This window comes from Protomyctophum parallelum (genome assembly GCF_964188405.1).
Source record: "Protomyctophum parallelum genome assembly, chromosome: 10".
NCBI classification, from domain to species: domain Eukaryota; kingdom Metazoa; phylum Chordata; class Actinopteri; order Myctophiformes; family Myctophidae; genus Protomyctophum; species Protomyctophum parallelum.
Window position 1 is genome coordinate 11423329 of NC_139704.1, and position 13855 is coordinate 11437183.

The 13855-nt window shown below is 46.4% G+C and overlaps 1 protein-coding gene across 2 annotated transcripts in view; it reads left to right on the plus strand.

Annotated features, from left to right (window-relative positions):
- bcl11aa (BCL11 transcription factor A a) overlaps positions 1–13855 on the plus strand; it is a 71696-nt gene that overhangs the window by 12380 nt on the left and 45461 nt on the right. The window contains exon 1 of one of the 2 annotated variants that reach the window (XM_083775869.1): positions 4669–4765. The exons of the other annotated variant lie outside the window; for it this stretch is intronic. Coding sequence (XP_083631995.1) covers positions 4723–4765 — 43 coding nt within the window. The 5' untranslated portion in view covers positions 4669–4722. Of the gene's footprint in view, positions 1–4668; positions 4766–13855 lie in introns of those variants that run through there. 2 annotated transcript variants of the gene reach the window in all.

The following is a 13855-nucleotide window of genomic DNA, read 5'->3' on the forward strand; positions in this document are numbered from 1 at the left end:
GTCTGGCTCTGCTACACCAGGTCCCTCTCTGCTTCCCTATGTCTGTCTGGCTGAACTACACCAGTGGTTCGCAAACTTTTGTATTGTATTTGGCTGCGGAAATATCTTTTGCCAGGGACCCCCCCCCCATACAGGATTTGTGTTGTTAAAATGTTTATAAAAAATATTCCAATGTTTTCCAAAAATTAGTTTTCCTAGGATTTTTAGAAAATAGCAGATCCATAAGCTGATAACGGGTCGCAATGTGACGTGTTGTGATCTTGTAGATCCAGTATTCAAATGGGGTTAAACCCTGTCTGTTTCTCCTACATCTACACTATCTCCTTCTCTGCTTTCCTAGTGCCTGTCTGTCTCTCCTACACTGTCTCTCTCAGCTTCCCTACTGTCTGTTTCTCCTACACTGTCTCTCTGAGCTTCCCTACTGTCTGTTTCTCCTACACTGTCTCTCTCAGCTTCCCTACTGTCTGTTTCTCCTACACTGTCTCTCTCAGCTTCCCTACTGTCTGTCTCTCCTACACTGTCTCTCTCAGCTTCACTACTGTCTGTCTCTCCAACACTGTCTCTCTCAGCTTCACTACTGTCTGTCTCCCCTACACTGTCTCTCTCAGCTTCCCTACTGTCTGTCTCTCCTACACTGTCTCTCTCAGCTTCCCTACTTGCCACAATCTGTTTAAAAAGGAATTTGGTCATTTTAAAATGTTCTCTCCATGTGCACATGCTTGATCAGAGAGGAATAATGTGTCACAAGCAGGGAACACCATGCAGAGATTAACTGGGTACACAGTAAAATCTGACCCACTTTATACACTAGAGTTAACTTAAACCCTCTAGATCTAAAAGCTCACAACACACTGCACAACATGTTTTTAGTTTGTACAGTTTACGGTAGATATGCTATTTTTGATTCATGTTTTCACCAGAATAGGGATGTTATAGTGGTCAAGTAGGTTGGGGTAGGCAAGCTTGGCATGGGTGCCAACATTGGTAGAGGGGAGAGTGATCGCAAGTGTGAGGTTATTTTCTTTTAAAATGAAATATTCAGCTTAATTCATTATATACAATTGCCATCCCATTCATTCAAACTCCTAACTCTGACTGGGAGATATAGGCAGCTTATTGAGTCTAATGATCTTACATCCTGATCCAAGATGAAAAGGTTATATAGCGTTTGGACAATCCAAATCAGTTGGAAATATTATATTACATTGGTGGTGTCCAAATTAAACAATGTTGGTATGGCTGGCACTGACTATGAAAACATGGCACTTCAGGTCAAAAAGGTTGCCGACCCCGGGGTTAACCCATTCTGAACGGGCACCCATTTTGGTGTTGGCATCATGTTATGCTTTAGCTATTGAAAAATAGCAGATCTACAAGCTCATATCGCGCCACCGAGTGGCGCGATACGAGCTTGTAGGTCTGCTATTTTTTGAAAAATCGAAGAGCGACTGACATTTTTTAGAATCTGATCTCAGGTCAGAATGGGCTAATCAAACCATTGTGTGTCCAGTGGAAACCTTCGTATGAATCTGATCTCAGGTCAGAATCTCTGCATTTTGCTGTGTGTGGAAGGATGAAAACACGCCTAACCCTAACGGCAGATTGGTTTGATCAAAACTGTTGTAAACTCATCCTCTGGCGTGAGAGAGAAGAGAACGACCAGTTACAGCCGATAAGGATCCACCGCTACAGAGAGGAACGTCATTAGAAATGTGATCTCCGATGAGAAGCATCGGACGAGTAATGAGCAACGTCACATTCCAGTTTAAATAGGGGCCTGCTTGTTAAATGTACCCTGACTGATTGATTGAACATTTCTCCAATCAATCAATCAATCAATCAATCAATCAATCAATCATTGAGATATCGAATCAGTCACTAAATCAAACAATCACCTTGTACTAACAGGCCATAATTCATATTTTGGAATCGATTGTAAATGAGTTTTGCGTCAACATACAACAAAGTGCATGTAGAAATAAATTGAGGTCAGGCTCCACAGGAACAAATAAGCATTGGCCGGTTATAGCAGCGTGTGTTTGAGTGCTGAGGCGAGTGGTGACGTCAGAAGGGCTGTGTGCACGCTGCCTGTGATGGAGCGTTGTTTATTGATCTGGCTTCTTGTGTTTGTGTGTTGGTGAATGATTCGACATGCACGCTACATTTGCTCCTTTGTGGCGCAAAAGGAAAGCTGCTGTTTTTGGCCGGCGCTCCTGCTCGTGGCTCGTGTTATTTTTTTGTGTGTGTGTGTGTGTGTTAGACGTGTGTGCACGCGCTTGTATTTGTGAGAGAGAGAGGAAGAGGGGGGAGAATGTGTTTGTACTAACTGTTGTAGGAGATGGGATCTCCTTGAGGAGAACACACACACACACACACACACACACACACACACACACACACACACACACACACGTGCACGCACACACCACCCCACCTTCCTCAGCCATTGGGGTTCCTGTGTGTCTCAGCTCTCTTATTATGTTGGAGTCAGTGGAAGGCTTGTCCATAAAACTGTTTATACTCTACAAAGCTTATTTATATAAGCCACTGGATTACAGACTGCCACTACACACACTCACTCACATACACGTGCACACACACGCACGCACGCGCACACACACACACACACACACACACACACACACACACACACACACACACACACACACACACACCGTGTGCCTCACCGATGAGCTGTTCCGTGCTCTCCGTGTGTGCTGTATGTTTGTATATGTACGCACCGTACTTCAGAGAGAGAGAGAGTGTGTGTGTGCCTGAGTGTCATTGATTGTTTATGTTCTTGTGTGTGTGTGTGTGTGTGTGTGTGTGTGTGTGTGTGTGTTTGTGTCTAAATTGGCAATGAAGTTGCAGGACATCCCCTGACTGATACTGCCAGGTCTGAATTGGCACCAACCCACTGACTGTGTGTGTGTGTGTGTGTGTGTGTGTGTGTGTGTGTGTGTGTGTGTGTGCGCTCGTGCTCCTGGGGTTTCACGTTCCCTGTCTGGATCAACACCACTGTAACTACACCAGAGTAATATTGCCATATAGGAGAGAACACACACAAAAGGCACGCCATGTTGAGTGTATAGTATATAACTAATTGTTTATGTATTATAAGTGGAACTTGATTGGAAACAATCATCATTTAATCTACAGAAATGACTGACTAACAATTCATCCTGCACATCCATCAATTCCTTTTTTGGAATCTTTACAAATATATTGTTAGTGTTGCTTAACTTGAAATTGGGAGAAATCATTCATGTTCATCTGTGAGTGTGAATCCACATATTACAGTGCTTTACAAAAATACACACACACACACACACACACGCACACGCACACGCACGCACGCACGCATGCACGTGTACACACACACACACGCACACGCACGCACGCACGCACGCACGCACGCAGGCACGCATGCACGTGTACACACGCACACACGCACACACACACCTCACTCTGAACACCGAATCTTGCTGATAATTTGCGGGAGGGCCTCATTTGAATTTTAAGCACTGCTGTAATCTTCAAAGCTCCAACAGCATTATGAATATGCATTATGAATATGCATGGGGTGGGCAGACTTACTTCATTACCTAGTTGTAAATTCTAATGGCCATTAGGCCCTCACAGTAATTGCCAATTGTTTTGCATTTTTGATTGGCCTATTACCATGCACATCCGCCGTGCGCATCAGACACGCTTGTCAGAGTCTGTGTGTCAAGGGGCGCGCATGTGTGTGTGTGTGTGTGTGTGTGTGTTCGCGTTCGATGTTTCAGTTTCTGTATGTTGTGCACAGCTTGTGTGTGCGGTACATCTCTTGTTTGTGTCTTGAGAATGGTGGTGGACGGTGGTCTGTGTGTGTGTGTGTGTGTGTGCGTGTGCGACTGTGCGTGCATGCGTGCATGGTTGATAAAAATGAAAGTAGTATTTTTTTCAGCTCATGAAGATTGAGTTGAGACAGATTGGACGTGTTTAATTTACAGTACAACTCGCCTCGTCCCTCATCTCTCTCTCTCTCTCTCTGTCTCTCTCACACACACACACACACACACACACACACACACACACACACACACACACACACACACACACACACACACACACACACACCATCTGCCTCTGTGTTGTATGTGTTGATTGGTTTGGTAAGGTGGTGAAATGATGTCTGTCTGTCCAATGTCAAACTACACTTCTTTTTACCTGCCCATCCCCCGCAACCCAACCCCCACATGAATGTAAACACATGCGCAGACAAACACTTAATGTACACTTGCAGATGCTAATATATTTCCGTGCGCACAACGCACACATACACACACACATGCACGCACGTATGCACGCACAAGCACAGGTACACATCAACCACATGCAAACGATAGCCCCCCCCCCCACCTTTCTCCCGGTCTCTCTGTCTGTCTGTCTCTCTCTTTCTCTCTCTCTCTCTCTCTCTCTCTCTCTCTCTCTCTCTCTCTCTCCCTCTCTCTCTCTCTCTCCTTAAGGAAGCGCCTTTCTCTTCTCTGTCTCTCGCCATTTTGGAAGCCGTGATTTGATTCTAATCTGTAAACAAATAGTGGAGTAATTAACTGGAAACCAATGGCAGCCATGCGCTCGCACACATGCACGCTCGAACGAACGAACGCCCGCACACACACACAACACGCATGCACGCACGCACGCATGCACAGTAGTGAGATGTGCTGAGACTGATGGATGGACCGATGGAAAACACAAGGACGGACAGACAGATGGGCATGTATGCAAGCACATGCACACGCACACTAACAGACAGAGCACATGCACACGCACACTAACAGACAGAGAAAAACATCTTTGGACCAGAACAGGTCAGACCGTGAAAGAGAAGTGAATTTGTCTCCATCTATTGCATGCATAGGAAGGTTCATTAATATGACATGAGTAAAGAACAACAAACAACCAGAGGATGAGGAACAAAGGATTCATATTTCTGTTCTGCAAATGTTACCGTCGAGCTTTTCATTTGCTCTGCACCCCCCCCACCCATCCCCCTACATTGCGATGAAACGGAATTCTTAATCGTTGTGAAACTGAGCAACGATATGAGCGAATTCTGTGTAATGGACAGGAGAAGTGTGTGTGTGTGTGTGTGTGTGTGTTTGTGTGTGTGTGTGTTTTGGTGTTTGGGAGGCTTTCGGTGGTGGGGCAGGCTGCTCTCCTTCAGGGTGGGACTCGGTACGCCTGTTTCCTGAGGTCTTTTCTAGACACATACGCACGCACGCACGCGGGTGCATACACACGCACGCACATGCATGGCACTGTATACCTCTGGCTGCAGTTGCACACTTCAAAGTTGTTAATATTCAGCTGGGAAACTGTATCCAGAACACAGCTAAATTATTGAGTGTATGAACTTTTTAGGTAGTAAGATGAACTGATGGACCACATCTATGAGATCTGTGTGTGTGTGTGTGTGTGTGTGTGTGTGTGTGTGTGTGTGTGTGTGTGTGTGTGTGTGTGTGTGTGTGTGTGTGTGTGTGTGTGTGTGTGTGTGTGTGTGTGTGTGTGTGTGTGTGTGTGTGTGTGCGTGCGTGCGTGCGTGCGTGCGTGTGTGTGTACTCATGCCCTCTTCCTTTGCCCCATGCCTGGTCTATGGCCAAGGGCATGCATAATTGATCCCGTATGCACTATCATTTTCTTGATGTAATTGCTCCGCCACGATATGATAAAATCTAATGGATAATTTATCCCCACAAAATGGCTAAAAGTATCACTAAAATGGTCTGAAGGCCTTATTTCATTTGGTGTGTGTGTGTGTGTGTGTGTGTGTGTGTGTGAGTGATTATGTGTTGAATTTCATGAGAGCCTTTATTGGTACGTGTACGTATGCATGTGTGGAGTATACAATTTTAAGCTGTCTTTTTGGACAGGTGTGTCTGCTGGTATATAAAATATTGGCCCTAAAGTTGTGTCTGCGTGTGTGCGTGCGTGCGCGTGTGTGCACATTTTTGCATGTGCACTTGCAGCTGTGCAATAAGCGCCCATAAAACGTGTCTGCGTGTGTCGGTGGCTGGGTGTGCATCTGCATCCACATTCCTCCAGAAATGTGGACTGTGCGTGTGGTCAAATGCAGGGAAAGAGAGGCAGGAAAAAAAACCCTGTTCACTTGACTGTACAATTTACTGCAAACCTTGCATGGTGCGAGTGTGTGAATGTTTGACATATATGTCACTCTGTCCTCAATCACAATCAATACGCTGTCATCACATCGGTGTGGTTCCCGGACCTGTGTGGCAGAAGACTATGAATTCCAAAGCTTGTTTGAAACCATTTCTCTCCACTGCGTTATAAAGTTCCCAGTGATGTAAGATAATCATCATCTGTCGTGTATATAAGACACTCTGCTTCGGACAGATCTTTCACTTGGAGTCCACTGTCTCTGGCAATCCCACCTAAACACGTAAACGGCTGTAAAAGATAATGATTGCAAATTGATGTCACAGTGTGACATTATTGCACATCTCTTGTTAGAAAAAGGGGCTGTTGCTGATCATATTATTTTAATATGATATAATCATATTCAAAGCTCGACCATTTCACATCACTGCCCTTTTTTAAATGATTTACTGTACTCTAGCGATGAGCCTGATGGCTCAACTACGTCACCTATAGCCTCGGTACCAGGCTTTAATTTTCGTCGGCGCAAAAGTGAAATAATGAAATGGAGGAACGCATTGGCCTCTCTGGTCTGGAAGTGGCAGTTAACCCTTCCGGGTGGGCGTCGCTCCAAATGATGTGACGTCACGTAGCGCTGAAAGACTGATCTCTCTAAGTCTCTGTCTCACTATTTCTCTGATCCCCCCCCCCCTCTCTCTCTTTTCTCTGTCTAACTTTTTCTCTCTGTGACTCTCTCTGTCTTGCTTGTGTGTTTTGATGGAGAATATCTTTCTTTTGTTCTTTGTTTGATTTGTGACTCAACATGTTTTGTCTTGCTTGTTCGTCAGGTTGCTTGGTGTGTGTGTGTGTGTGTGTGTGTGTGTGTGTGTGTGTGTGTTTTCTGCATTTGAGGTGTGTCACATGTACACACAACACAAAGGAACACACGTGCAGACACTTGCATGTTTATCTTTGCCATGCAAGGGAAATGCAGGCCTGTTTCCTTTGAAAGCCACGTAGAGAGAGAGAGAGAGAGAGAGAGAGAGAGAGAGAGAGAGAGAGAGAGGTGTTCAGATATGGGGGGATGGGTAGAGAACAGAAGAGAAGAGGGCATGCGGGAGTGCCCTAGAGGCGTAGAGGGATAGGGGTTGAGAGAGAGAGAGAGAGAGAGAGAGAGAGAGAGAGGGGGGGGAGTGAATAAAGGTGAAATAAATAAAGGGAAAGCGAGAGAGAGAGAGAGAGAGAGAGAGAGAGAGAGGGAGAGAGAGAGAGAGAGAGAGGGAGCAGCTTGAGAGAGAAGTGATGATGGAGCGATTGAGGCTGAATGGGAGATGGGCAGAGAGAGAGAGAGAGAGGAGAGGAGAGCTGTGTGTGTGTGTGTGTGTGTGTGTGTGTGTGTGTGTGTGTGTGTGTGCGCGCCTGCACAGTGCACACACGTGTGAGTCCTGGCGGTGGCTGTCCATTAACAGATGAACTTGGCAGACATCCAACTGTTTGATGAGACGGGTGTCATAGACCCCTGTGTGTGTGTGTGTGTGTGTGTGTGTGTGTGTGTGTGGGGGGGTGTATGCGTGCTGTATGGACAGGGGCTGCACACACAGAAGCATACAGCCCCAGACGCACACACTATCTCTCCCTTCTCTGCCCAGTATTTTAACCCATTCGCACCATTCATATCTTTCACTCTTATTCCCTTCTTTCCCCCCCGCCCTAACACACACACACACACACACACTCACACACACACACCCGCGCACACGCACATGCACACACACGCACATGCACACACACGCACACACATACACACACAGTGGCATGACCGGTTTAAACCGGTTTGTCCGTTTGCCAACAGTGTCTTGGAGGGTAAGGGCAAGACATGCATGCATGTGAAGATTAAATTAAATTCAAATCCAACTAATAATGACAGTATATCATATGTTTCATGTATTTGACATCACCGTCGACCAACGTGTAGTCCTCCATCAATGGAGAGAGAGAGAGAGAGAGAGAGAGAGAAAGGGCAAAAAGGCAGGAGGAAGTGAAATCCAGATATATTTAACCCATGACTTGACCCGTGATGTAACCTGTGTGTTTGTTGTGGGTAAGGATCAACATATGGAATGTCAGAACAGGTCAGTATATATGGTTTGAGGTCAGATGTAGAGTTGCTGGCCGGCTCCATATATACAGATCTAGGTGATGATCCAGTCTTGTCCATGTATGGTTTTCCAGGGTTTCCAGGGGGTCTTGAGAGAAGCAAGCACTCAGACGAGTAATAAACAGTCTGTGTGTATATGGTGCGCACGGTTCTGGCAGAAATGGTCTATAGAAATGAAGGAATAGCAGCACTCGCTTTGATCCATTTAGGATCTCTTGTTTACAGGTTCACCGCCAGCAGCGGAACACACAGTCGTTTCGGCCCACAGCGGCTTCCCCTCAGCGTGAAAAGGGGGTGTGGTTCCAGCCAGGGGGTCCCCAGTAAATTGAGGAACAGTTTAGACAACTAAGACTTATTATTATTATTATTATTAGACAAAAATATCTCATATTATGATGCACCGTGGCTGTGAGCTTTTAGATATTCTATTGTCAAACCATTTAAGACAAATCAATGGTCTTTTATGGGGATCTCTGGCACAACATGGAGGTCCGCGGCCAGATATCCATCGTTTGTTTGATGTTTGAGAACCACTAAGCCAAATTAACTAGAATGTATCAGCCGTCCTGTGTGTGTGTGTGTGTGTGTGTGTGTGTGTGTGTGTGTGTGTGTGTGTGTGTGTGTGTGTGTGTGTGTGTGTGTGTGTGTGTACACGTGTGTGTGCGTGTGTGTGTGTGTGTGTGTGCGTATGTATGTGTGTGTGTATGTATGTGTGTGCGTGTGTGTGTGTGTGTGTGTGTGCGCGCGCGCGCACACGTGTTTTGTATCCTGTTGTTGTACTCTATAGGAACAGAAGCGCATGCCGCGGCTCCACCTGAGAGTGTTTTCTGGGTGGGAACCTCGTCGGCTAATCAAATATAAATGACCCAAAGTGTAAACCGACAGTACAGTTCCTCGTAGCGTTGTTGTTGTACGAGGAGCCTGACATGAGCTCTCATTCTATAGTTTCACTTCCAGCTGTAGCGTCAGCTCCCAGGCAGCCTGCGTGGGCCCAGTGCCCAGTGGCGTGGCTGGCCACCATGCATTCTTACCCTCTTACCCTTTGGACTGTGCATGGCAGATAATGTATGGCTCTTTATGCTTCATGTATGTGCTCCTAATCTCTTATTATGCTGTAAAACAAAATGACATGGTGTCCCATTCAGTCCTAACAAGGCCCAAAGGTGACTGTGCGGGTGTACTCTTTTAATCACCTATTAGTTGACCTGATTCCAAGTTGTCCTATACTATACTATACTATACTATATGTTATGATCGATATATATGCTCACAACGCAAGGCGTTGCTACACCTTATGAGCTTGTAGATCACCTATATATATTCACCGAAAGTTACCCCCAAGAATTGGGACGCTATGCGGTTTGTGTTGTTAAATCCTGGAGTGGAAATTTAACGGTAATTAGACCGTATCGTATACATGCCCGTTTCCTTATACGTATATGAATGCATGCTCAGGGCGTCTCTCAGTGTGTCAAAGTGCACCGTCATTGTGAGTCCCGTCTGAGGATGAAGTCGTGTAGAAATGACAGGCGGGGTGTCGAATGACCCCCCAAACATGGCCTAGCTGCGAAGCGGCAGGCAGCTGGATGGACCGTACAGTAATAGACGTGGTCAGATATCAGGCCGGTCACAGAGACAGGGTGTACAGGACTTACATACTGTATACCTACCCACCATCTGTGGAAAGTTTCTAAAGGGTCGTGTCCTTATGTGCAGTCAGGGAGGGTAGATATGTACCTTGGGACGGCCGCGTGTGAGAGGAGAGAGAGATAGACAGACAGAGAGACGGCGTGTGTGTCTGTGTGTGTGTGTGTGTGTGTGTGTGTGTGTGTGTGTGTGTGTGTGTGGGCGTGGGCACACGGTGCCGCGTATGTTTATATATTAGTCATGGGACTGTACATGTTGAACTTTTTTGCCCTGTGGTCAGTGCAAACACGAGTCCACATCTTTCATAACCATTTCATAACACCAGACTCACACTGGCCACACACACTGCACAATCAAGGTGTTCACTTAACACGCCTTGTGCAAAACTGAGGAATTTACTGCGCACAGCACATATAAAACGTGTGTGTGCGTGTGTGTGTGTGTGTGTGTGTTGTCGTCAATGTCATTAGAATGTTTTAACCTATATACATGTAATTTGTGTGAGTGACTGTAAATGTGTGCACAAAACCCGTTTTGTGAGTGCGGTCGGTGGCACTATAGTGCGCGTGCCCGCGCATAATGTGGAAGCGCAGGCCATGCAGCGTAACTCAGTCTGTGTGCTTGTTTGGCATTATACAGTATAGGTGGGACGGGGTCTGTCATTTACCGAGATAGGTCAGAGGGTTTGCGAGGCCTGGAGGGTCAGGGAGGTATGTGGACGCTATGTGTGTTTGCACTGCAGCGCATATAGACTGATATGTAACACCAACTGTCAACTGGACACCCCTGAGCCATAAGGACACGCTGATAAACCCTCTGACTGACAGACAGACAGAAAAACAGACACATATCCAGACGTGGTAGTAAATGTGTAGTAAATGGCCACACTGCTGCTAATATTAATCCAACCTTTTACACTTTGACCAGTGTCCCTCACGGGTCTATACTAAAACGCGCTCCAAACTCCTTCCGACTCCTTCCGAACTGGTCTTCGGAAAGGCACGCACGCACGCACGCACGCACGCACGCACGCACGCACGCACGCACGCACGCACGCACGCACGCACGCACGCACGCACGAACGAACGTTTACTGCCACCGAGTGGAAAGCCTTTCAGAACCGTGACATTTTCGGACATGGGAAGGAGAGCGTATTGCCCTTGAAGCCCCTCGTTATGCTATTCATTATATTTGTTATTTTGACCTCTAGCAGATCTATAGCTCACAGTGTGATCTGTCCCAGATGCCTTTGTATGGTTAATATCAAACGTATTACTCTCTCCAACACTCTGACAAACACTCTGACAAATGCACGCACGCACGCACGCACGCACGCACGCACGCACGCACGCACGCACGAACGCACGCACGCACGCACGAACGAACGAACGAACGAACGTTTACTGCCACCGAGTGGAAAGCAGCTGGCTTCAGTATCGCCCACTAGCCCCTCTCTCTCTACGCTAATCTAATGTAAACACTGGAGATCAGCTGGTAGAGCTTTCAGGAGGAGAATAGGAGAGAGAGAGAGAGAGAGAGAGAGAGAGAGAGAGAGAGGAAAGAAAGAAAGAAAGAATTTGAGTAAGACAAATACAGATATGGTCAAGCATGTCTTTATCATACTCCTATAAAAGCATCTGTCTAAGATATGTACGTGTGTTTTTATTATGCATTTACCTGCATTTGTGTGTGTGTGTGTGTGTGTGTGTGGATGATGTATGGATTGTGTTTACTGTGCCATATTTTGCCCTGGCTGGCCGTCACTGGTGTATGAATGATAAATTACTGATGTCCATCGGATTCACCCCAGCACCTGTGGTCCCCCGCTCCCCAGTGCTGGGACGGACACACACACACACACACACACACACGCACACACACACGCACACGCTCACTCTCTCTCTCTCTCACGCACGCACACGCAATCTCGTTCTCTCACACGCACACGCAATCTCGTTCTCTCTCTCTCTCTCTGGTGTGTACCTGCTCAGTGTAAGACGAACTGATGGCGATGCTTTAGATGGATAAAGATAAAGGGATACACAGTGCAGATAGTTGCTTTCATTCTGATTGGATTAAGAGGCACTGATAAGTGGTTCAAACACCTCCAAAAACCACACGTGATCATGAAGTCCTCAAAATGTTACACTCTGCGTTAAAACAGAAAAGTGTCACCACCTCTCCTCCGATGTGTCCCTAAATTCCTCATGTCTCTCCGTCTCTGAGTGGCCTGTGTGTGTGTGTGTGTGTGTGTGTGTGTGTGTGTGTGTGTGTGTGTGTGTGTGTGTGTGTGTGTGTGTGTGTGTGTGTGTGTGTGTGTGTGTGGGGCTCTGTGGTTCGTCTCAACGTCTGCCAGTGTCCTGCTGCCTCGGTCACTTACAAAGTACCTGTAATTAGAAACGTAGAACGTACAAACGGTGTTTGTTTGATACCTCACACACACACACACACACACACACACACACACACACACACACACACACACACACACACACTCTCTCTCAGGGACTCTCTATAGGCTCTATAGACTCTTTCACGGGCACACACATGCTCGTACGTGGCTATCCTGTGGGTCTAGTTCAGATAGCTCTAATCACTGAGATATGAAGACTTGAACACTGTCACTTAGTCATCTCTTTATCTCCTGGAGGAAGTTCACGCACCGGCTCTGCGAACCCGCTGAACCTCACCGCCCATCGCGCTAATAATGACATGTTCTGAAGTGAAGGTCACGTAGGTGCTGGACACGATGAACAACATTCTTTCAAGTTTAAATGATCCACAACACAGCTATTTTACAATGTTTTGGCCAAACTGTGGCCGACACTGTTGTACTGATACTTTGTGTTCAGTAAAATAACTGTTCAATTTACTCAATAATGGCTGCATGGGTCATCATCAACCATGGCTGGGCAGCAGGCTACACACATAGACACACACACGGTCCAGAGAGTTATCACATGCCAGGAATTTAAATACAGCAATTTACAAAGCAGTACCAAAGAAAGAACCTCATGTGAAATGGTATTTTCAGCATGGATTTCCCTTTGTTAGCCACTTTATTAGCCAACACCATTCTCTCTCTCTCTCTCTCTCTCTCTCTCTCTCTCTCTCCATATACAGATGAACCACTAAGCCATATTTTTGTCTTTGTTGTACAATGGTGTCATGCAGCAAAATTAGCCAATCTATACCATCTTGTAAATCGGCTGTTCATTCATTCATTCATTCGTTTATTTATTTATTTGTCATTTTTTTTGAAATTCTTCATCTATAATGACATAGGCATATCCAAAATAGGGATGCCAGGTTTAAACAGATTAAGATCATCAATACATTTCTATACTTTGATTGATCCCCATGGGGAAATTAATCCTGTGCATACCACCCTAATTATAAGGAGCAGTTACGTCGTCTGGCACTGGCAGGAAGGAGTATGCACACGGCCCACCCGTCGGACCACTTAACGCACTGGGTACCCGCCGAACATGGGTTAAGCAGTGACATGGGTGGGCCGTGCATGGCGTGAGCGCCTTTGAGATGTTCAAGTGGGCGCCGCTGATCCGGGAAAGGTTGAGAACCGCTGGATCAGGCTACGATGTATACGTGTGGGTTGACGTTTGAGCGCACACCGCACACGCATGCACGTCTCCTGCTCCTGCTCCTATATGTGTTCGACATCTGTATCATTCTGGGTACTGCATGTATATTAAATGTGTATCTGTGTGTGCATGCGTGCTGGTGCCTTTGTAGTTTGTATCTGACTGTCGACATTTGTGCGTGCGTGCGTGCGTGCGTGCGTGCGTGCGTGCGTGCGTGCGTGTGTGTGTGCGTGCGTGCGTGCATATATGCGTGGGTTGGAAGGTGCACATGATGCTTTCTTCACAGTTCTTTGAAACACCACTA